Source organism: Eublepharis macularius, chromosome 7 (assembly GCF_028583425.1).
Source record: "Eublepharis macularius isolate TG4126 chromosome 7, MPM_Emac_v1.0, whole genome shotgun sequence".
Classification (NCBI taxonomy): domain Eukaryota; kingdom Metazoa; phylum Chordata; class Lepidosauria; order Squamata; family Eublepharidae; genus Eublepharis; species Eublepharis macularius.
In genome coordinates, this window is record NC_072796.1 from 8,377,902 (window position 1) to 8,402,758 (window position 24,857).

General features: G+C 39.8%; 1 protein-coding gene across 2 annotated transcripts in view; it reads left to right on the plus strand.

Annotated features, from left to right (window-relative positions):
- The window catches only part of KIZ (kizuna centrosomal protein), a 142,895-nt gene that overhangs the window by 84,389 nt on the left and 33,649 nt on the right, over nt 1–24,857 (plus strand). For both annotated transcript variants that reach the window (XM_054984293.1, XM_054984294.1), the window contains 3 exons: nt 311–467; nt 1,692–1,757; nt 22,425–22,524. In XM_054984293.1, the coding sequence (XP_054840268.1) occupies nt 311–467; nt 1,692–1,757; nt 22,425–22,524 (323 nt within the window). The remainder of the gene's footprint in view (nt 1–310; nt 468–1,691; nt 1,758–22,424; nt 22,525–24,857) is intronic.

Genomic DNA, 24,857 nt, shown 5'->3' on the forward strand with positions numbered 1-24,857 from the left:
AATAGGCACAAGATATCAATAAATTGTATATGAGACCAACAAAGAAATTTGGTGGTGCTTTTCAATCTGTAATAATGGTATACAAGGAAGAAACCTGGGCTTATAAATATTCTGAATGAAAGAAAGAATAAAAGCAAAATGTGGGGGAATGGAAACTGCAGCTTTAAAATATTTCAGAAGTGTATTTAATTTCACATGCATTATCTTACCCTTCCAAATATTGTGGCAGCATTATGCAGGGTTCTAGAAGGGGATAAGTATGCACTTACTGTCTTTTTTTTATTACAATATTTTATTTCCAATGCTGTAGGTTACACCATTATTGAAAGATAACGGTCCAGAAGAATATGAAGATGAATCATCTGTTTGCAGTAACGTAACATCTTGTAGTTCACAGACAAACAAAATCAAAATAAAGCGAGAAAAGCTTGCACAGTTGCTTGACAGTAATGGTGCGAGGGAACATGGTAATATTCTTAAATGGTCAAGATGCATTCCTAATTTACTATGGCAGTATTTGGAATCTCAGGATGTGACTTTGCAAAATGCAACAGTGAAAATTGGAAGCAATATTTGTTCTAGTCTGGTGACAGTGGTGGGAATATGGTGGTATGCATGTGCTGGGTTCTTAAATATTATACACTATCCTCATATAACCGGCAACTATCCAGCTGTGGGATTACATGCACGGAACATCTTGTGCTGCTGAAGTGTTTTCTTTGAAGCCCCATGTGCTGGGGAGGCCCAATCCTGTGGATGAATAAATGCGTATTTGAAGTTTATTTGAGTAAGGTGCTTTTGTGTGTGGTTTATCAGTAGCAATTATTTTTGTCCTTTTCAGAAAGAAACACCTTTTCAATTTTCAGCTGTAAATTAAAAACAGGGGAACATGTTAAAATTGAATATGCAAAAGGAATAGCTATAGATTTTAAAATTGTTTATGGGTAGAAGTATTGGAAGTATTTGTATGCTGGGGTGGGGAGTGGGAAATGACGACTTGATTAGTACAGAGGAAACTTAGATTTCCTCCCCCCCACACACACTTAAAAAAAAAAAAAGAAATAGCTTAATGCTGGGAAAAGCATATGTTGTTGGGGTTTCAGAATTTAAAGAAAAAGGATCTGTTAGATTAATTTGATGTGGCTGGAGGAAGTAATTTGATTTAGGAGCAGAAGATGGTTCCTTGCACAGTGTGTTTTACAGAGCACCCCGGCATCAAAGACCAAAATAGACAAGCAATTAAGCCATGGACTCTTTTACATGGTAAACATAACCATAACCGTTTAGGCTGCTTTTACTAGGGGTTTTTTATCAACAGAAGAGACTATTTTTCGGGTTTAATTTTTTTAAAAAAATGTATATCAAATACTACTTTTGGGTTAATGGCCCACATTCTGAAGTTATCACTGCCTTTAAAAAAGAAAATAAAGTCTTAAAGCCCAAACTCTTTAAGGTATCTGGGTGGTTTACTGTTTTCTTTGGCATCTGCACAGAGATACAGTAGCTGCTTGTTTGACTAAAGTTCACAGTAGGGTCCTTTTATAAAGAACTGTAATGGACAGTTTAGATCAATAAACAAGAGATAATAAAAAGTGAAAAAATTAAAGGGAATGGGGCTTAAAAAGGAAACAAACTGGTCTGATCACTGTGACTTTGAGATGTTCTTCATTATTGTGTGTGTTCACATACAGAAGTCACAAACTGGTGTGAAGATGAGAGCAAGGAAGAAGGCCTGGTGGAAAAGATTCCTATTACAGGTAAAAGTAACAGCTGCATAATAACCTCAAATGCAGAATTTGACTTTATTATATAATCAAAACATTGCATTTCGGCAGCTTGCATATCCCACTAATAATGAGTAAATTCAGCTACTACATACTGAGCACAGAGATTAAACATAAGATCATAAAGTCCATGCTTATGTTAACATAAACCAAGATGGAAAATAACAGTGCCTATTTTAATTCCTTTTAATCATGTTATATGATTTAAACCTTGTGAATATCCTTGGTCATTTTAGCCTTTCAGGTCTTCGTATCAGTGTTACAAAGGTCAGTCTCCATAGGGAAGAATCAGTAATTATATGGTGAACTACAGATGTTTCTGATTTGACTCTTTTCTTTTCTGTGTGTGTATCATTGAAAGTGTATCATTAGAATAACAGCAAGAGGAAAAATTGTGCTAGGCAGGAAGCTGGGTTTGTGCTTCAGTTACAAAGGAGCTGAGATAATTTAAAAAATATTTTGCAATAAGGCTTCATCAGGACCTGTTAAGATCTGCCTTTCTGTCAGCTGGATTATGTTTGTTTAGAAAGAATATCAAAGGTGGCACGGCAGTTTTGGTTTGCGGGATATTGTATGCATTAGTGTCCTTGACAGATGTCCATTTGTAGCAAGTAAATTAGATGCTACTTTGTTTTGTAAAAAGGAAACACCTTTTCTTGCAAATTGGTGTTCATTATAAATATTAAAGTGCAAAGAGTTGGCACTGAAGTTTGAAGAATGTATCTTTAAACTGCCATTTGGATTTTTAATGCTAAAAGTAATATGCAGACACGGGAGGTGGGGGCGGGGGTTGTAGTTCCTTGTGAAAGTTATTCTCTTAGATTTAAACACTTCTTCACCCAGCATTTTCCCACCAAGTCTCAAGATTATTTAGGATTACAAACAGTGTAATCAAATAACTACCACGGCTTCATTGACATCAGTGAGATCTTTGCATGAGCAGGCTGTTGTTTTCGGACAAAACTTATTGTAGCCTGAATCCACAGATCTATTGAATAAAGGTGTATGCATCGGAAAGATTTATGTCATTTGTAAAGGTTAGGCATTGATCTTTCGTTTTCATAACTGGTCCTCTCCACATTAGTTACAGGCAAAGTAGCAGAGTGTTTTGAAGTCCTCCTCACTAGGGATTCTTGCAGGAGAGAAAAACACAGGGACTTGGATGTCAGTGAAAACTCTCTCGTGTAACATATCTGCGGGTGTATTTGTCTCTTCTGGCTTTTTTGTGTATTACACTAGTACTGGTATAAAGAGGTGCTAAGATATTCACGGCTACGTCCTTAATGTGCAGAGAAACATCAGCTCTCTCATCTGTCTCATTTCTTTCCCTCTCCCAAACACAACCCCCCTCCTCTTTCAAACAGCCTGTTTATTTACTGTTTACACTTACTCATGAATAAATTTGGTTGTATATGAAACTGCACAAAAGTATTTGTGCGGTCTCACGAATCTGTTTGGCCTTGTGGAAAATGCATCCCCCCAGTTGCTTTGAAAGTGTACCCGGTTCAGGTAGCATTGCCCTCACTTTGTTTTCCTTCCATGCTGTTGACATATAGTGAAATCTGATTGGCCAGATTCACCCATCTGTGTAATCAAGGGTGGAGAAAGAAAGCTTCAGCAGGGGAAGTGGCACCAAATAACAACAACAACAACAACATTCGATTTATATACCGCCCTTCAGGACAACTTAATGCCCACTCAGAGTGGTTTACAAAGTGTTATTATTACCCCACAACAATCACCCTGTGAGGTAGGTGGGGCTGAGAGAGCTCTGAGACTCGCCCAAGGTCCCCCAGTTGGCTTCAAGCAGAGGAGTGGGGAATCAAACCCGGCTCTCCAGATTAGAGTCCTGCCGCTCTTAACCACTACACCAAACTGGCTACAAGAGGATTGTAAAAAGGTACATTCTCCCAAAGTGTTTTTCAGGAGCTTTCTTTCTGCTGAACCTGCTGTACTTGGAAATGGCCTTGGTACAGTGCAGCCATGCTTGTAAATAGGCATAGTAGTGCTTGCTAAAAAAAGATAATTTTGCTCCCTTCTTTCTTCCTTTAAAAAAAATTAAATAAGCAGACGCACTGTGATCTCTTAATCTTTTACAAAGTATTTTTTGCCTTTATGTGTAGATGACCTGTAAAGGCTAGTTTCTGAACACAGATGGATAACTCAGAGATGATGGTAAATGTCACCTGGGCTGTTGTGTGGACGTGTCATCTGAACGCTCTTTCGTATGTTATGGTTGTACAGAAAGTGCTTCTGTGCTGCCAAAAATCATCAACCATGTGGGCAGCATCTCAAATCCGTCAGGAGAGATTTCCATGCTTACTCCCTTCTGTGTGTGTGTCTGCTCCGGAAAATGTCGGAAGGATACTTAAATGGAACTTACTCTCAAGGAAATGTGCATGCACTTGCTTGTTTCCTGTGTATAAAATGCTACTTGCAGACTTTTTAATGCTGCTAAAATACTGGTGTTTAGTACTCCAAGCAGGTGAAATATTAAGTAGCTATGCATAGATGTCAGTCCAAAGTGCTTCCCCCCCCCCCTGTATTTTGCAGAGGTTTCTGTGTGCGCAGTACAGCTTTTAAATTTCATCAGCCCGCTTCTGCATGTTGCATCTAGCCTTTGGAAACTTGAAGAAGCAGTTTACCGGGCATTTCATGTGGTTTGGCTGTTTTTAGAGAGAGAAAATAAATGGCCATTGAGTGCACGTGTCAGGATCAAGGCCAGTTTCTGTGCATTTGCTTTCATGGAAGTAGAGATCCCTTCTCTATAGCTTCTTTTAGATTTTTATAGTGTGTTGGTTGTGAGCTAAAAAGCATGAGTGAAACACAAACGTTTTCCTAGGAAAAGAGATGAAACATTTTATCAGTACTCATCATAACGTGCCCTTGGGGTGTGAGCCCAGCTTTGCTTGAACAGACACTTTGGCTAGTGGAATACTGGTTCAGCTGCTAGTTTGGAGGTTATCTTGCCTGCTCCAAGTAGACTGTCTTCCTTTAAAAAATGTGTGAATTTATTTATCTGTATACAAATTCACTTTTATTTTAAAAAATCACAACTTTTAAAAATAGTGGCAAAACTGCTTTGTTGATTGGAAAGGGAGAGAGGTAGGTTGGTGAGACTATGCACCAGCCAAAAATGCTCTCTATGGCTTACTCCCTCCCAGACTGAACCATAATGGGAAACTCACAGAACTTGTTTTTCAGAGTTCTCTATGTGAATGCAAAGGTATACTTGTAATAAGTGCAATAAGCTTTAGGCTGATCCTGCACTGGGCAGAGGGGGTTGGACTAGATGGTCTGTATGGCCCCTTCCAACTCTATGATTCTATGAAACATGTTCTCAAGATATTCTTACTATTCTTAGAAAACGTTGTTTGTCTTCATACATAGCAAGCCTTCTGTAGCTTCTTTCAATTTGTCTTGCTTGTAAGTTGAGGCAAAAGGACAGGGGGAACGGTCCCAAACTCCAAGGCAAAAGGCACACTAAGGACACGCCAAAAGACCGCAGCTGCAATCCAAAGCTTTATTCACAAGTGCCGAGGGTCAAATCAAGAAGACAGGGGAGCGCCCACACTCTCCTGCCAGCTGCTCCCGGCGGGAGATTGGCAACGGGTTTGCCTGGCTAAATTGTCCCGTTTCGCAAGGCTCACAGCTTCATCAAAAGCCATAAATAATTTCTTGGTGTAAAGCGTATTTCTTTTACTGAAAAATAACCTGCTAGACAAGAATCAAGTTTCTTCTTAGTTTTAGTTGAACAGAATTTCCTCTCTTGTTGCTTGTAAGTTGGCCCCTTATTTGGGGTCTGCCAGCCTAACTATGCTGAGATATGCTACCATAAACTCAAGATTAAACTATCGCTGTATCTGTGGTTGCCTTTGAATACATCTTGGAAGCTTCAGTTGCTATGAAATGCAGCTGCAAAACTCTCAATTCAGAGTGCCTGTTGCATTTATTTATTTATTTCACTTATACTTCATCTTTCCCCCCAATGGAGACCCAGAGTAGCTTATATCATTCTCCTCTCCTCAATTTTATCTAGGTTAGGCCAAGAGAGAATGATTGGCTCAAGATCGCCTGGCAAGCTTCTCCCAGTATATCCCCACACATCTGCTGTGCTCCCCGGACAATTTTCTTCTGTCAAATCTGTCTTTGTCAACAGTCAGGTTTCTGGCCTTTTTCTGTGGCAGGACCAAACTTTTGGCATGGATTAGCTGGTATGGAGAGTTGTTTTGAGCCAACACTGAAGACAAAACTGTATTTCTTCCAATTTTTTGTGAGGATTGCTGGCCTGGAATAACAACAACAACAACATGCAATTTATATACCACCCTTCAGAACAACTTAATGTCCACTCAGAGCAGTTTACAAAATATGTTATTATTATCCCCACAACAAACACCCTGTGAGCTGGGTGGGGCTGAGAGAGCTCCAGAGAGCTGTGACTAGCCCAAGGTCACCCAGCTGGCTTCAAGCGGAGGAGTGAGGAATCAAACCCGGCTCTCCAGATTAGAGTCCCGCGCTCTTAGCCACTACACCAAACTGACTCTACACCAAACATTTCCACACATGACTCTGAAATGGTCTTTGAGGGCCTTGTTCTCTAATTGTGTACAGTTGTGACTATAGTTAATACAGGATAGACCACAGTTCTAAAGCCAAATGTACGTTTTAGTGCAAGCTAGGCAGTACCTGAATTACAAGCATTGGGCTTGCAAAAATCTATTTAAGTGTCAGGTGAAAGCAGCTCTTTGAAGGAATGCTTGGATTTCAGGGGATCTGAGATAGCAGGAATTGAAAGAATTGAGTGATATATTGTCATTCCTATCTTATTTAAGATTAGGTCTTTATTGCAGTATTGAAAAAAAAGATGGAGTAATTTCCAGTTAACTGGACAAGAGAGTTCTCATTTTTCAGAATCAGGATTTCATAGCCTTATGTTAGATTCAGATCCTCTAATTTAAATACCGATCTGCAACAGTAGAAAAATTTCTGTGTTTAAATAAGTTTTGGGGGATGTGAATAGTTTGGAGCCTGGCCTATGCTGGGAATCTGCTATTGAAACCCAAGAAGCTTGTGTGTGCCAAGTTGTTCCGACTGAACGAGTGAGGGACTGCAGAGTGTTTCGGTAGGATCTGGGAGATGCTGATTTGAATCCCCAGCCTGCCATGCAGCTAGTCTCCTTGGGCTAGTCACCTTGCAAGGTAGTTGTGAGGATAAAACGGGAAGGAGAGAGCTCTGTTTAGCACATGGAACACATGAAGCTGCTGATACTGAATTAGATCCCTGGTTCATCAGAGTCAGTGTTTTGTACTCGTGGCTCTTCAGGGTCTTAGGTGAGGTCTTCCAAAACACTGATCCTTTTACCTGGATTTAACCTAGGACCTTCTGCATGCCAAGCAGATGTTCAATCTCTGGCCCACTGCCTCTCCCTGAACTCCTTGTAGGAAGGAGTGGTGGAGAGTACTCTCAAGTCATAGCTGACTTATGGCGGGGTTTTCATGGTGGTTTGCCATTGCCTACCTCTGCAACCCTGGTCTTCGTTGGAGGTCTCCCATCCAATATACTAACCAAGGCCAACCCTTCTTAGCTTCTCAGTGTCAGGATCTGCCATGCTGGGGACTTGTAGCCTGAGTAACTCTATATAAATTTCTATAGTTGTTTAGTCTTTCTCCCCTCTAGGTTCCTGCAAGTACATTTCCATGAGAGAGGATGTTATGTCTTTTCTGTTACTTTCTGAGACGACCTTGATGAACCAGCGTTCCCACAGAGAAGCTGCCTGCTATGAGAACTCTGGGGGGAGGCTGGGATCTGAGACTTTGAAGTGTAACAACTTTGTTTTGTAACTCATTCCTAACAAAGCTTTGCTTAGCCAGGATCTGCTTGGTCCTGGAATGTGGACATCTCGGCCTGAATGCTGTCTTTCTAATAAAACCTTTTGAAATCAAAAGACCTTATCTTCTTGCAAAAGGGAGGAAGGCAGACTAAAGCCAAGTGGAATGCCATAGCCTGACACTCAGAGCTGATGAGATCAGGCTCTCCTGGGCTATTCAGGTCGGGGTCCCTTGTAGGAAGGGCAGGAGAAAAATGTACTAGAGACCTTAATTTTTTTCTCTTTCTCATGGCATCCCCTTGTGCCTCATGGGGTGCTGCTGTAGAGGGCTTCCAACTTTTGAGGGGCCTTTGTGGGGGGAGGAACAGTGAACTGCCGTTAAGAAAGACACCCCAGTGTACACAGCGTATACCAAGAACAGTTTTCAGTGGGGGGGGGGGAGAAGAAAAGCTGGACAGCTGTCTCCTTACCATTCAACTGTTATTCAGCAAGAAGGGGTTTAAGTCAGTGTTTACGTGTTTGGAGTATCTGGTATTTTCACTGCCATCTAAGGAAGCACACAATCAGTCACTTAATGCAGATTATTTAGCCATTAATAAAATCCCACCCCACCCCCCCAAGTAATACTTGATTTCAGAGTGGAGAAGTAGTAGCAATTGAGTGGGTCTTTCCTGTCCTTTCAGTGCATGCTTATTGGTGAAGTTATGATTCGAATCTGTTAGTGACTGAGAGTCCAGAGCTAGGAGATTTTTGCTATACCAAATTGTTTTAACATGGAGTATGAAGGAATATTCTTCTGAGTGCATGTCCAAGTTTGCCTGCTGCATCTTGTCAGATGGATAAACCTTTCAGGCAATTTGTCTTTTTGCTCAAGAATGTTTCTGAAGATTCTGTTACTTGCAGGCTATTTAAGAAAAATCTGTATTCAGGGAGACTGATTCAAGGTTTTAAAATATACTAGATGTAAACAGGAGCGGGGAGGTTTTATGGGGCAATGAGTGGGCTTGTAGTGGCCAACTGTAGCACCACCTAGTGTCCAAGAACTAGGTTCTACAACTTTTAGATGAAATGTCTGTCACTTTCTGTACCATTACAGTTCTAACTTGGATAGAGGAGGGAGGGAATTTCCTTGCTGGCTTGGATGTTGTACTTGGACTTGGCCATGCTTTGCCAAAGCTTCTTGGAGATAAGAGTCTAGAATAAACGAGGAATGTGAAAGCTAAAAGGCCCAGCCTCAGAATGTAGCTGAAGAAACTGACAATCTGGCAGGCCTGCTGTTTTCCACAGACTTCATTCCCTTTGCTTCTTCATATTCTTCTAGCTCACGAGTTCCTTATTCCTTGAGCCCACCAAGAGGTTGTCCAATAGTGTGCTTAGAATAAGTTTGCATGGATTAGACTTAGTCATAATTTGGTCATCTTTTGTGTGTCTGGTTGTTGTGGATTTTCCAGGCTGTATTTTGTGTGTCTGTTTACAAGGAACTGATCCAGTTTGTGATGTATCTGATGAAGTTTGCTCTGATTTATGAAAGTTTCTGCCAAAATAAATCCGTTATAGGGTAGCATCCAGTCAGGTTTTTTCACTCTATCTCATCTAGTCCTTCCCTTACCTACGGGCCCCTGTTCCGTATGGCTTTTGTCCATGCATGTCCCGCAATCCTTAGCATAGGCTTTTCTGGTGGTCAGAAGGGAACCCCTTCCATTGTCACCAGTGGAAATGCTGTTAAATCCAACCTGCTGAATTTAAGTGCCGTGAGACTGTTACTTTGTCTGCAGGCTTGGTTACCCCCCCCCCATACCAAAAAAACCAAACCACACCAGGATTTGTTACTAACCATGAACATTAAAGTGACATAAATGTGTATATAATTCATTGACTAGATGTATATTGTACACAGAATGGTTATATTTAATTTGGTTTAGGAGAGCATAATGTGAATTTGCTTTCATGTTCTTTGGTAAAGCAGCAGGTATCCAAGGTTGGAATGACATGTTCTGTAATTCCATGGTTAATTTTTTTCCTGACTGCAGCTTGGGGTGGGCGTAGGCTCTTCACATTATCTCCACCAAGAAAATTCACAGGTAATTTTGTCAAGCTCTCCGGTAGCCCTGGCTGACTCTTGGTGATGTTTTTTATTTTTTATTATTTCCCCAATTTGTTTACTGCTTTTCCTTCGAAAGATGCTCAAGGCAATGTACAGTGATAAAATCAAGATTATATTGAGAAAAGTATATAAAATGGAAAGATAGAAAGTGACCATACTAAAGTATCTTAAAGAAAAGAAGTAGACTTGTGGGGGTAGGAGGCTGTTGTTCTCCATGTTGTCTTTCCAAGATTGCTGAAGCTATGGATATGAGCGATGTGAACTGCTGTGGTCAATTTAGTGACCCTGCTATTGCTGAAGTTCCTTCTGAAGAACTCACTGGGAAATAGTAGTCCTGGAGTTTATTAACACTCTCCTTTCAGAATGATACGTAACAGAATGGGCAGGGCCATAGTTTAGCAATAGAGTATTTTTTATTGATTGATTGATTTGATTTGATTAAATTTGTGTTCTGCTCTCCCTGCAAACAGGCTCAGAGTGGAATAACAAGAACAATAATATTCCGTCTTTCAGGACAAAACTTAACACCCACTCAGAGTGGTTTAAAAAGTATGTCATTATTATCCCCAGGGCTTTTTTTCAGCAGGAACACAGTGGAACGGAGTTCCGGCACCTCTTGAAAATAATAATATAATAATAATAACATTCTATTTATATACCGCCCTTCAGGATGACTTAATACCCACTCAGAGCGGTTTACAAAGTATGCCATTATTATCTCCACAGCAAAACACCCTGTGATGAGAGTGGGGCTGAGAGAGCTCCTAGAAGCTGTGACTGACCAAAGGTCACCCAGCTGGCTTCAAGTGGAGGAATGAGGAATCAAACCCGGTTCTCCCGATTAGAGTCCCGCGCTCTTAACCACTACACCAAACTGGCTGTCATGTGCCCACTGGCCCTGTCTCCCCTGATCTCCAGACAGAGATCAGTTCCCCTCATTTCCCTCTTGAGAGTTCCACCACCTCTTTCCCCAGAAAAAATGCCCTGATTATCCCCACAACAATCACCCTGTGAGGTGGATGGGAATGAGAGAGCTCCAGAGAACTGTGACTAGCCCAAGGTCACCCAGCTGTTTTCAAGTGGAGGAGTGGGGAATCAAACCTGATTCTGCAGATTAGAGTCCTGTGCTCTTAACTACAAAACCAAACTGGAATACACATTTGGATGCACAGATCCTAAGTCTGGTTTATAACATCTCCTGTTAAGGGATTTTTGCAACTAGGGCTGGGAAAGGGGCCTCGGCCACACAGTTTGGGGAACTGTTGCCTAGCTGGAGTAGAGAGTGCTGGCCCAGTGATCTTACTCAGTAGAAGACAGCTTCAGGTGATCTTTTGACAGCATCTGTTGTGGTTTGCTGTGATGGGGTATTCCATTTGAAGAAACAGAGCCTAAGACCAATAGCTGTAAAACCACAGAGGCATTTTTCCCTGAAGATTTTCCCTCACATCGGTTCTTGTGGGGTGGATGTGATCTTCATCAATAAAAAACACAGTCCTAATTAGCAGCTAGAGAAGAAAATACAAATGAGTTATATACGATTAAAATAAAATTACCTCTTTGCTTGATTAATTGGCCTTCTCATTCTTCTGCAGGTAGGTGTCATTGCAACCAAACCAGACTTCGTTTTTCTAATGTTGCAACAGACCAGAAAAGGAACCTGTTAAAGGTTCACTTAACTGCATTGTAATAACACATAAAAGGCATGTGCACTTATCTTTGTTGTTTTCAGATCGTCTTTAATGCTTGAACTGCCCTGCTGAAGTTCCCCAAGCTCACCTGTGTTCTATCCAAGACTCCACAAAAGCTAGTTTCTTTGGCTTTTGCTAGGTGCGGGCTAAAACTTAAGTCTGTAATGCTTTGTATAATTATATTAGGGACAGATGTTGCAGAGAAGTTTTAGTGTAAATTATGACCCTGTTTCTTACAGGTTGCAGTGGGGAAACCATGTTTACACGCTACATTTATTATTAGCCACTTTGCCTACAAGAAAAACACAATTAATGACAATATGTTGCAGAGGTTAAGTATCTAGCAGTACATGCTATGGAGAGTTACTCTTCTGAGTACACTGAAGTCATTCAAGGGTATAACTTTGCTTTGGATGGCATTGTAAGGTTGTTCAAGTGTGATAAAGTGCACTCAGCAGCCACCAATACGAGATTCCTTGTAACGATGGGTAAAATCCCATTGTTTAGGATAGGTGTGTCAATACAGATCTCTGGTTTTGCTCTTTGACCAATGAAGTAGCCAACTCTCTTTGAGGACTTTTCTCTTTTTCTTAAGAATACATTATCGAAACTGAAGGCAAGATGTGGCCAAAGTCTTTAAATCCCATTGTTCCCACTGGGAGAGAGTGAAGCATGTGCTTAGCTCTCCTGCTGAAATCAAGGAGGCTTAAATGTGCTTAACTTTGGCTGAATTGTGCCTTTAATATCTGCACTGCAAGATGTTTTGTGGTGTTTTGTCTCCTGTTCTTACAGATCATACATTTCTTCTGTGTTGTTCTTTTTTAATGGGTTTTCCTTTTTTGTGTTTTGGCATGTGTTTTGGTTTCAGCCACTCTGCTTTAACATTTTTCTTTGTTTTGATATCCTGCTCTAATGCATAGACTCAAAGCAGCTTGCAGCAATTTTTCTAAATAATTTTTTGCCTTGTAAGGGCTAACAATCCTAAGAGTTCAAGATGGGTAGCTATGTTAGTCTGTCTATAGCAAAAAAAAATTAGCAAGAGTCCAATAGCACCTATAAGACTAACAAAATGTGGTAGGGTATGAGCTTTCATGACTCACGAAACATCATACCCTGCGACAAATTTTGTTGGTCTTATAGGTGCTACTGGACTCTTGCTCTTTTTTAATCCTAATAGTTTGTGGGGTAAAAGACTGTACAGGGCTGGGTATGTCATGGTGACAATGTTTTAGGGGATCTTCACTCCCTGGTTCCTTCTCTCCAGTAGCAGCAAGAACTGTCATGGCCTCCATTAGAAAAGAACTTGTGGAGTGGGGTGGGCTGGGTGGAGAGCAGAGCTGAATCCCAAGTGTGATGCTGATGGCATCCCTGGAGTTCTGTAGAGCAAATCAGTATCGTAAAAATTTTTTGCATTTTGATCCAGTACCTCTATACTACCCACTCTCAAGATGTCACAGGAGCTTCTTCACAGAGAAAAACAATGCCATGCTAATATGGAAGGTAACTTTGCAGCCTGGCAAGGGAAAGAACATGGTTGGCCCTACCTTCCTCATGAAAGTTGAGGTCTCACTTGTAGAGTTCATAGAATCATAGAGTTGGAAGGAGCCATACAGACCATCTAGTCCAACCCCCTGCCCAGTGCAGGATCAGCCTAAAGCATCTCTGACAAGTATTCATCCAGCCTCTTCTTGAAAACTGCCAGTGAGGGGGAGCTCACCACCTCCCTAGGCAGCTGATTCCACTTTTGATCTACTCTGACCATGAAAAAGTTTTTCCTAATATCCAGCCGGTACCTTTGTGCATGTAATTTAAGCCGATTGCTTCGGGTCCTACCCTCTGCTGCCAACTGGAACAGCTCCTTGCCCTCCTCCAAATGACAGCCTTTAAATATTTAAAGGGAGCAATCATGTCTCTCTTTAAATAAATAAAGAGATGCTTTAGGCTGATCCTGCACTGGGCAGGGGGTTGGACTAGATGGTCTGTATGGCCCAACTCTATGATTCTATGATTCCCCTCTCAACCTCCTCTTCTCGAAACTAAACATTCCCAAGGCCCTCAGCCTTAACCTCATAGGGCTCAGTCTCCATACCCCTGATCATTCTCGTCACTCTCCTCTGCACCCTCTCGATTTTGTCCACATCCTTTTTGAAGTGAGGCCTCCAGAACTGCACACAATACTCCAGGTGTGGCCTGACCAAGGCAGTATAGAGAGGGGCTATGACCTCCTGCGATTTCGATGCTATGGCCCCTTTGATACAACCCAAGATTGAATTAGCCCTTTTTGCCACCGCATCACACTGACTGCTCATATTTAGTTTACAGTCCACTCTTACCCCAAGATCCCTTTCACATAGACTACTGCCCAGAAGTGTATCCCCCATCCAGTGCTTCTCATTTTTGTGGCCCAGATGTAATACTGTGCACTTGTTTTTGTTGAATTGCATCCTATTCACAGCTGCCCACTTCTCCAGAGTATTCAGGTCTTGTTGAATTTTAATTCTATCTTCTTGAGTGTTTGCTACTCCTCCCAATTTGGCATCATCAGCAAATTTAATGAGCAGCCCTTCCACTCCTTCATCCAGATCATTGATAAAAATATTGAAAAGTACTGTGCCCAAAACCGAGCCCTGCGGCACCCCACTGGACACCTCCCTCCAATCTGATGAAATTCCATTGACCACCACTCTTTGTGTGCGGTCCTGTAACTAGTTCCCTATCCACCGAACTGTACTTTAGTCCACTCCACAGTCTTCCAGTTTGCCCATCAGAATGTCATGGGGGACCTTATCTGAAATCTAGATTAGAGGCAGAACAATATTAATTTCAAAGAACATACCTTTCCATCACAAGGGGACATTGAAAGATCCAAACGGTAGATATATTTTTGTCAAAAGCTATTTAGAGAATCAAATTTATACAATCGGCTCACTTTATGCACCAAATAAAGATCAGTTAAATTTCATAGAAGAAAGTCTAAATAAACTAACACTCTTCCAAGAAGGTGAAACGATAATTGGATAGATCAAGATTCAGAAAGAAAACAGGCAAAGAAAAAGATCCAAAAACCAAACTTTCAAAAATATTATAAAATCATAATTTAGTTGACACCTGGAGACATTTACATAAACATGAAAAGGATTTTACAAACTTTTCACCAAAACATAATATATACACTAGAATAGATTATGTCTTGATCTCTGATACTATTATCAACAAAATTACATCGTCGGAAATAGGAAATATCTCAGTCTCAGACCATGCCTGGGTAAACTGCATACTAACAAACACCTCAGGAAATCAAAATCCTACAATTGCTCTTCGCCAAAAGGCCAAGAAGCGACAAAGTTTAAATGCCTGTTTATTATTATTCTTGGGTTTTTAACAATTAGCCTAGACTTGTTTTGATCATTTCTTTTATAGTTTAATTTTCATTCTTTTCTTGTTTGTATTTTATGGTTTTATTGTTTCTTGTATTAAATCTTTAATTTAAAAAAAAGGAAATCATTATCCAAGGCATTGGTCATTAAATAAAACACTAATTTACAATAACAACATTAACAAATTTAGTGTGTCAGATGTGCCTTGCTTATCTGCCACGTGTGCCTATTATACTCTGTATTGTATTCTGGGCCTCTGAGAATGTGTAAAGAAATAACTGTGTAGCTGAGAATTGCTTATTTTGCAGGTTGCTACTTTCACTTTTGCATGGGAAAGTGTCCTTGAAGTGCCGGTCAGAGCAGTATCTCCCTGAGACATGAAACGAGCTCATCCTTGTCTTCCCCTCCCCTACCCCATCCAACCTTCTAGGCCCTGCATGCCTAAATTCTAATGGTCCTTATCCCAGGGCGGAAACCCTGCCCTATAACTAACACTGCTTTTCCACATTACGTCACTTCTACCAATGCTGTAGTCTGAGTGCACTGATACTGATGGATCTCTACTAAAGAAACTTTAACTGGACTGTTGGAGTGTCTACAGTGAAGTAACTGGGGATCTAACTGGCAGGCTCTGACAGTAAATTTATCAAATTAGCCATCTCAGAAAATATATCTAGAGAAATTAAACCAAATATCCTTTGGGATACAATAAAAACTGTAACAAGAAGTCACATAATTGCATTATCATCTCAACTAAACAAACAATGGAATGTATTAAAACAAGAATTACTTGACAGAATAGAAACCTTAGAAAAATCGCGCAAAAAACTGGTTGCAAAAAAATTTATAAAAAACTAATGTATGAATGTAAATTACTAGAATCATTAGAAATCAATAATATTCACAGAAAAATTATGTATGTCAAACAAAACTATTGGTTTAACACACCAAAATTGTTAAGACTGTTACCACATAAAATAAAAGAAAAAAAATCATCAAACCTTATCCATGAAATATGTGATAATGATGGAAAACTAAACACTAAATCAAAAGATACCGTAAAGATTTTTAAAGACTATAAACAACTCTATTCTTCCAAAACCCCAGATCAAACTAAAATCACTCAGTTTTTACAATCAAGAGACTCAAAACAGATAGATGATAATCACAGACTATTACTAGACAGTCCTATAATGCAGGGGTGGGCAAATTGCGGTCCGCGGGCCACATGCGGCCCACTACAGAGTTTTTTGTGGCCCGCCAAGACAGTCAGAAAAATCCGCCTTGAACTGAGATTTCCTTCTAAAATTAAATGTGCTTGCAGCTATAGATATGAAATTAGCACAATAAATAAATTGAATAAAACTACCACTATTTTATTTAATTTATATTTATTGATTTTTATGATACAATTTATACCTTTTCTGAAATGCAAAGTTAACTAATGAATGCAATCATTTTAAAAGGTGCGGCCCTCCGCTAACCTCCACTCCCACAAAGTGGCCCCCAAGCCAAAACATTTGCCCACCCCTGCTATAATGTTTCAGGAAACTTCAGAAGCAATAAAGAATCTCAAAAATAATAAATCACTCTGTCCTGATGGCTACCCTGCAGAATTTTATTTAAAAATTACAACTTTAATTTACCACCACTAACAGAAGCCTGTAATGCCCCCCTCATGGACAATGGCCTTAATTACTGTTATCCCAAAACAAGGTAAAGACCCCACAAAACCCACATCATATAGACCTATATCATTGCTCAATCAAGATTATAAAATCTTTATGACTATATTAGCGAGAAGAATAAACACCTTTATTGCTAACTATATCCATAAGGACCAAACTGGCTTTATTCCTAATAGAGATTTAACCAACAATATATATAAAACATTAAATTTAATCACATATTGTCAACATCATCATCTAGAATCTGTATTTCTATCATTAGACATCAAGAAAGTTTTTGACTCAATTGAAATATTTTACTATATAATTGAGTAAGCGTGTTTCAGACAACTCACTTTATACTCTGGTGTACCACCAGAGGGCGCTGCCGCAGCGGAAAGCCCAGGTAACTCATCATATCCCTCCAGAAAACATGCCGTGGAGGAAAGCCCAGGCGGAGGAGTGGAGCAGGTGACAATGCCCACATCCTGCCTTAACACAGCCAGTAATTGGAGTGGAGCCAGTAATAGGAGTGGAGCAGGTGGTAATGCCCACCCCCACCTTAAACCAGCTGGTATTAGGAGCAGAGCGGGGGCAATGCCAGCCCCCCTTCAGCCAGCTGGTATTAGGAGCAGAGCAAGTGGCAATGCCCACCCCCGCCTTAACCCAGGTGGTATTAGGAGCAGAGCAGCTGGCAGTGCCCGTCCCTCTTAAGCCAGCTGGGATCAGGAGAGGAGCAGGTGACAATGCCCACCCCCTGCCTTAACCCAGCTGGTATTAGGAGCAGAGGAGGTGACAATGCCCACCCCCACTTTAATTTAGGTGGTATTAGGAGCAGAGAAGTTGGCAATGCCCCCCCTTAATCCAGCTGGGATCAGGAGAGGAGCAGGTGGCAATGCACACACAAACCTGCCTTAACTCAGCTGGTATTAGGAGCAGAGCATGTGCCAATGTGCACACACACACACCTTAACTCAGCTGGTATTAGGAACGATGCAGGTGGAAAGGCCCACCCCTTCTTATCACAACTAGCATTAGGAGCAGAGCAGGTGGCAATGCCAGCCCCCCTTCAGCCAGCTGAGATCAGGAGTGGAGGAGGTGGCAATGCCCACCTCCTTCACCCAGATGTGATCAGGAGTGGAGCAGGACACAATTCCCTTCTTTCCTTCACCCAGCCGGGACAAGAAGTGGAGCAGGTGGCAATTCCCGCCCCCTTCAACCTACTGGAATAAGGCACTGAGCAGACGGCAATGCCTACCCCATCTTCACCCTGTTGGAATCAAGTGCCAAGTAGGCAGCAATCTCCATCCCCCCTTCAACCTGCTGGAAACAGGAGCAGAGATGGTGATAATGGCCACAGCCCCTTCAGTCAGTTGGGATCAGGAGCTGAGCACATAACAATGCCCACCGCCTGCCTTCGCCTGTTGGGATCAGGTGAGGAGCAGAAGGTAGTGCTCACTCCTCCCTTCACCCATCAGGGAGCAAGTGGCAATACCTACCCCACTTCACCCAGCTGGGATAAGGCTTGGAGAAGGCAGCAATGCCTGCACCCCTTCACCCAACCGTAATCATGCGCAGAGCAGAAGATAATGCCCGTTTTCCCTTCACCTGGCTGGGATCAGGAGTGGAGCAGGTGGCAATGCTTGCCCCCCTTTCCCCTGCCTGTATCAAACATGCAAAGCCCACCACCCCTTCATGTTGCTGAGATCAGGTGTGGAGCAGGTGGCAATGCCCAACCTCCTCCTGGCTGGGATCAGTGACGGAGAAAGAGGGAATGCCTTCCTGCTCTCCCCTTTCTAGAGCCGGTTGTATTTTTTCCACAACGGGCTTTATTTCTAGTATCTTTATAAGACACTACAACATATGGGTTTTGGCGAAAAATTCCTTAGAATAATTAGACCAATTTATTTACACCTTCTGCACAAATTAAATGGTCAAATATCTGAAAAAATACAAATTTATAGAGGAACTAGGCAGGGCTGTCAGCTCTCTCTCATTTTATTTGCAATTGCATTAGAACCCCTAGCTATAGCAATTAGAGAAAGTGAACAAATAAAAGGTATCAAACTTGACTCTAATAATTACAAGTTAAGTTTATTTGCAGACAACATGTTGATTTATATTACAGACTACATCCTCATTGCATTTCTTACAGATGAAATTATCGAAATTTGGTCTAATTTCAGGTTTAACAATCAATCAAACAAAATCACAAATATTACCAATATATCTCAAATCTAGCACCATAAATCAAATCAAACAACTCAGCAAATATCAGTGGGCTCTAAAACAAATTTCATATCTTGGTATAACCATCCCAGCAGATCTCAAACACCTAATAAAATTAAATCATTTCAAAATCATAAATCAAGACAAATTTAGCTAAATGGGACTTTAGAGCAATACCACTAATACTTTAATGAGCTATAATTAAACAGTGGCAAAGAATTTTAAATAAATTTTTACGGCAAAAAAAACCAACCGAGAATTACAATGTATTGTCGAATTACGTTCAACATATTAAGGTTTAAAAAATCACAAGGCGGGTTTACTTTCCCAGATTTAGATTTCTATCAAGCATCAACAGGATTGTTAAATTTACTCCAAATCCTATTGCCACCAGACCCTCCAGACTGGCTAACAATAATACTATTGCTAATTAAACAAAACACTATTCAAAACATAATTTGGAATGATTCCAAAGAGCGCTCACTGGAAATCAAACACAATATTTTCTTAAATGCCATACTAAATGTGTGTGATTATTATCGAAACAAAATAACACCGAAATTATCCAGATTTTCTTCATTCCTCACACAAAAATGGTTCCCACCAGGGCAACTCAAATCTTTTGGCAACAATCTAAAATAACACAATTAGTGGACATAGCATTAAAAAAAAAAGGAATTTTAGAAAAATCTGAATTGGAAAACAAAATACAACAAAAGATTCAATGGTTTACATATTTCCGAATCACCAATATGGCTAATCAGATATAAAGAAAATAATGAACACCCGTAAAACTGAATTTGAACATCTCAATTCCAGAAACGTAGTGGACTACCTGTGTTTTATGTTGTTCAGTGTAAGTCCTAGAATTGATTATGTTCTGTTTCAGCAATTCCTCAACCCCATACTGGAACCTTGCTAATACTATATCTTTGTAAACTTACATTCTTTTACCCCATGACATTGTTTATGGAAATGTTCTTGACACTGTATGGAAATGCCTGCCCTTGTCCTTGCCACTAATTGTACTAATCCCACAATATGTAATCCACCTTGAGTCTCAGTGAGAAAGAAAGGAAAGAAAGAAAGAAAGAAAGAAAGAAAGAAAGAATCTCCAAAATATATAACATCTTACTAACTACTACAAAAATCAAAACTTTAAACTATCAAACTAAATGGCATCAGGATTGTAAAACAGAACCCGCGACAGAACAATGGAGGAAAATTTGAACTTCAAGTATACTTAATTCACAAATTGTAGCAACCAAATTGCAAACTTATAAAATGATAAACAGATGGTACATCACTTTCCCTGATACCGTCTTCAGTGTCACCATTGTGTTGGAAGGGTTGCAGTAAAGGAGGAACATTTGCACAATGCCACCATATTGAACAATTCTGGAAAGAGGTTTTAAAAATCATAAAAGAAAAAACAGGACGTACAGTTCCCTTAGCTCCAGAAATATTATTCCTAGACCAATGGTAAAAAGTCACAATGCCAAAAATAAAGGACTTTATCAACAGCCTCTTAGTTGCAGCAAAAAATGTTATCGTAGCAAATTGGGAATCTCATAAAATGCCATCAACAGACGATTGGCTAGCTAAAATCTGAGATCATTTTATCCATGAAAAAATGCATGATGAACTATATCAGGCTGAGCACTATCCAAACAGCACTGACTTCTCAACAGAATGGTATCCATTTTTTGAATATATCTCAGCAATGAATCTCCACCCTCCAAAGAAATTATTTCAAATGTTTCTAAATTTTTGAATTATACTATAGATATAAGTATCATACTAACACTGTAAATACAATTTAAGTAGAAGAAAACTGACAATAAGTAAGTGTTTGACTTTTATTGTTCAGTAAATTGTATAAGAAAAGAGAATCTGTAAAGCTTACTTATGTAATCCATTGATACACCAACTTGTAACATTTATGTTTATACTTTGAATATTTAACAATAAAAATATTTTTTTAAAAAAAAAAGATATTCTCATTTGGCTACTCTTGAGCTGCAAAACTCCCTTCCCCTGGAGGTCTGTCAAAATCTGAGCCTGTGTACCTCTCAGAAACAGGCTTGTTTGTGCTGGCTTTTAATTTCTGAGCATGAACAACTGTAGGGTAGTCTTAATTTATGCCATATGTACATTTATTTGAATGAACTGTTGGTACTGCAGTGCTATTTTCTTACACTGTTAATTGCCATGAGTGTTAGGGAAAGGTGGAATACGGGTTGAGATCACCGCACGAGTATTTGAAGTCACCTTATATTCAGTCAGACCTCTGGTCCATCTCAGTAGCATTGACTTTGGCAGTGACTTCGCAAGGTCTCCTGCAAAGGCCTTTCCTAGCCCTGCAATTTGATCTCCTTTTAACTAGAGATGCAGGGGTCGGACCTGGGACTTTTGGCCTACCAAGGCAGGGTTCCTGCTGCTGAGCTACGGCCCCTATCTAAAGTTGTAGCTGGCCAAACAATATCAACACAAGTATGTAATTAGGAATAGGAATCTTTAACATCAGGAGAAGAAAATCATAGAAGGATGCTTTTTTAAATGGGTCCATAATCATACATTCTTTGCTCCTTGCATAGTATAAGCAAATGCCTACTTGTTGTGTCTAAAAGATGTTTCACGTTTAGGAACCACAGTCCGGAGGAAAGGATATTTTAAAAGTTCAACTTTACTTGCATTTGCATTTGGAAAGTTTGTGAAATTCTGGTCCCCATCAAATAGTTTTCCTCTTTGCTGTAGCCCTTTTTTTGTAACTTGAAGCTGGATGTGTCTTCCATTCTGAGTCCACTGGGCCTTGCCTTCCTAGTATGTTAGCCTTAAGGTGTCTTCTTACTGTATGCCTGGAAACAGCAATAATGTTTGGAAAAGAAAAACCAAGATGGCTTTTTGTTGTTTGTAAGGCATTCCCACAACATGCTTCCTCCTGGCAAGCATTTATGAATCACTTTTTACTTTTCTTCCTTGCATCCTTACTGCTACAGTTTATTCCATAGCCTTTGGACCCGCAAAAGTCCTATGTGTTTATCAAAAGGGACAAATGCTTTCACGTCCCACGACTATAATCTCAGATCAGTAGCATATATGTGTCCCCCTTTTTGCTATCTGAAAGTAGGTATACAGAGGTTCTAGCTAGTGAATGACTTTATAGATGACAGATGTTTAAGTGAGGTTCAGATTGGGTTCAGCAACTGAGCCATTAAACAGGATGCATAGAACAGTGCCATGCTATACAGCTGGACAGAAAGCATGATATGTTGAAGAAAAGCCAAGGGCAGTATATTTGTCAGATGTTTGTATTCATTATTTTAAATCGTTTTTTGGACATCAAAAGCAAGAGTGTCCTCTAATGTGTGTTTGAACAGGGCTTGTTTGTTAATGGGAAAGTAAAATATTTTAGAGTTCTATTTAAATTTCAGTCTTTCTCTTGGCAGGCTGCTGTGCTACCCTCATATATCATCACACGCCAGGCCTTCTCTTAGTATCCCAGGAAAAAGACAAAATATTCTTTGTAGGAAATGGGTTTGTGGATTATTGGTTGATGTGTTCTACTTAGAACAATTTTTAAAAATTCTTCAAAGTACATTGTGCAGAACATTTCTTATGCTGTTGTCTGTATAGTGTCTTTTCCCACTAGCTTTCTGAGGTCATAAGTTTGTGTGTAGCTGGTTTTAATTTAATTTTGCCAACAACTAATTGAAAGTATTTTTGGTGTTTATCCTTATTATAGGTTTAAATATTGATGGACGTAGCTTAAAGGAAGAGAAAAGAAATGCAACCAGTTCAGAAGCTAGTTTTTCATCTCGGGAAAGAAGAAGCCCTTTGTCAAGGTAGAGTCATTAAAGCGCTGAATAGTTTGAACCCAGTGGAGGTGGGGGGGGGAATGCCTCTAGAAAATGAATGGCACTCTGGCAACAATATTTTGATCCAAGGGCTAAGGGTTGAGATTTGTGTTTCTCTAAAACAACAACTTAAAATTTCGTACACCTTAGAAAATATTTGCACTAAAGCCAGGTATTGTTTTGCAGCTGTTGTGTTCTCATTTTAAGACTCAATTGACATCTCAGTGAACCACAAATTAGCGTGTACAGCTGCTCTCAGTAGGACTACTTAGAGACCAGACAATGGAAGTTGTCAGGAAAAGGGCAGACGTAAAACATAAAGTCTTGAAGAAATAAAGTGGTGTGTCGTCTTCTGGATATAGTTGAGATGTAAATGAGCTTCAAGCTCAATACCTATTTTTGTGCCTTCTAAAGAAGTATTTGATACTAGATTATTTGTTACTTTCTCCTTTGTATTTCAAATTGAGAGCATTTAATTAATGTCCTTGCTTTTCCCTAAAGGGGTGCAATTTATCTTTGTTGTGGGGAAGGGTAGAATACATGGAATCCTTTTTAGTTCTTTGAGTAATGCTTTTTTGTTACATTTTTTCCTGTTAGCAGAATGAATCAAATTACTATTTATCAAGCGATAGCAGAAAATGAAACACAGTAAACAGTCATGGGATTTTAAATTGGCTTTAGATGGTTACATAATAATTGCTAAAACACTTCTGTAGCTTAGTTCTGCTTCTGTGGCTGATACTTGGAACTCATATGTATGAAGCTTGATTTGTGCAGGGGGTGTTGGTGGTGGTTATATAGTTAGCAATATTCATAGTGATGCTACATTTTATATTGTAACTGTGCAAGAAATAAAATTTGCAAAGTACTCGCGTATTTTATATTTGATTTTGGAGAGACTGAGTGGAAAATAAGTTATATCCCATTTTCTTAAATATTTGCAAGAACAGTAAAAAACACCCTGAAATTAAAAGTCTTTAGCTATTATTTGTAACCATTTTCCTAGATTTGTCCTTCAGCCTCTTCAGTGGAAAATCGACCTTTGATAATCCCCAAATCTCAATACTTATGTTTTGTACAGAAAGTGCAGGCATACGTGTAAACAATGCAACTGTTTTTTAAAAGGAATCTTCTAGAGGATAGTGGACTGCATTATAATATGAAGTAGAAATGTGTAGCATTTCTGAAAATGCTGCTCATTCAGTGCAATTCTTTAGCATTGTGATTATTTTTGAAGTCCTATATGTACAGCAGATAGATTTTTGGGCAGTGTTTACTACACCAGATGATTTTGCGCCCTCAGGCTATTGGGAAGAAGTACAGTATGAATTATTAGTTACTCTTAAATGAATAGTGCGCATTATAGCTTCTGAATGAGTTGGGAACAAAATACCTTTTTTAAACAAAATTGTTTTGTAACGCTTGGCACCTGTCTTAGAAAGCACAATGTAGGAATAAAGTGTGTAAGAATGGGATATGGCACAGGTGCATATTTGCAACTGGGACACGGTGAAATTTCTTCCAAGCTGATGTCTAAGGATTCCACTTATTGTAGTCACTTCTTGCGCTTTATTGCTTTTACAAGTGGTCTCGAAACCCAGTACTTGAAAATAAACGTAACAGTCTAGTACCACTGTGGTACTTTTAATTCCGCCCCCCCCCCTTCGTAATGTTTAGCCATTGAGCTGATGAGTGACCTCAAAAAATGCCGTGATGGACCTAAATATATTTAAAAAATGGCTTCCTCTGATGTCCTACAGACAATAATTATGATGTGCTAGTTAAGCCCAAACTACAGCTGAGAGCGGAGGGATTTTACTTTAAAGCAGAGGCTTGGGCTCAAAAATGCATTTATAGCTCTTTGTCTGGCACCTCATTATGCGTGGGCCTGATTCATTAAGTAATTGGTTTGCAGTTGTTTACATGAGTATTAAGGCTTTCTATTCAGCAGTCTTTGAGAGATACATTGTGCAAATGTTGCATGTTATGAATGCAGAATGAGGGGCAGCGGACGAGTCCTATTGGCTGAACACTGCGCTCTGTTGAAAAGCAAGAGAAAAGAGATTGGGTGCTGCTTTGCATAGCAATGACTTTCTTAATAAGCTTTACAGATTAATACACACAAGCTATAAAAGATGCAAAGAGATACTCTTAGCACATTTATCCATGCTCATTTCACTATTATGGCACTGGAGATGGGAAGAATTGAATGCTTTCATATTCTGGTTGTGTTTTTTCCTTACACACACACCCAGTGCAACTTCAGTGCATGAGACTTAATAGAATCCAATGTTTATTGTATTATAAATCATGGGGGAAGT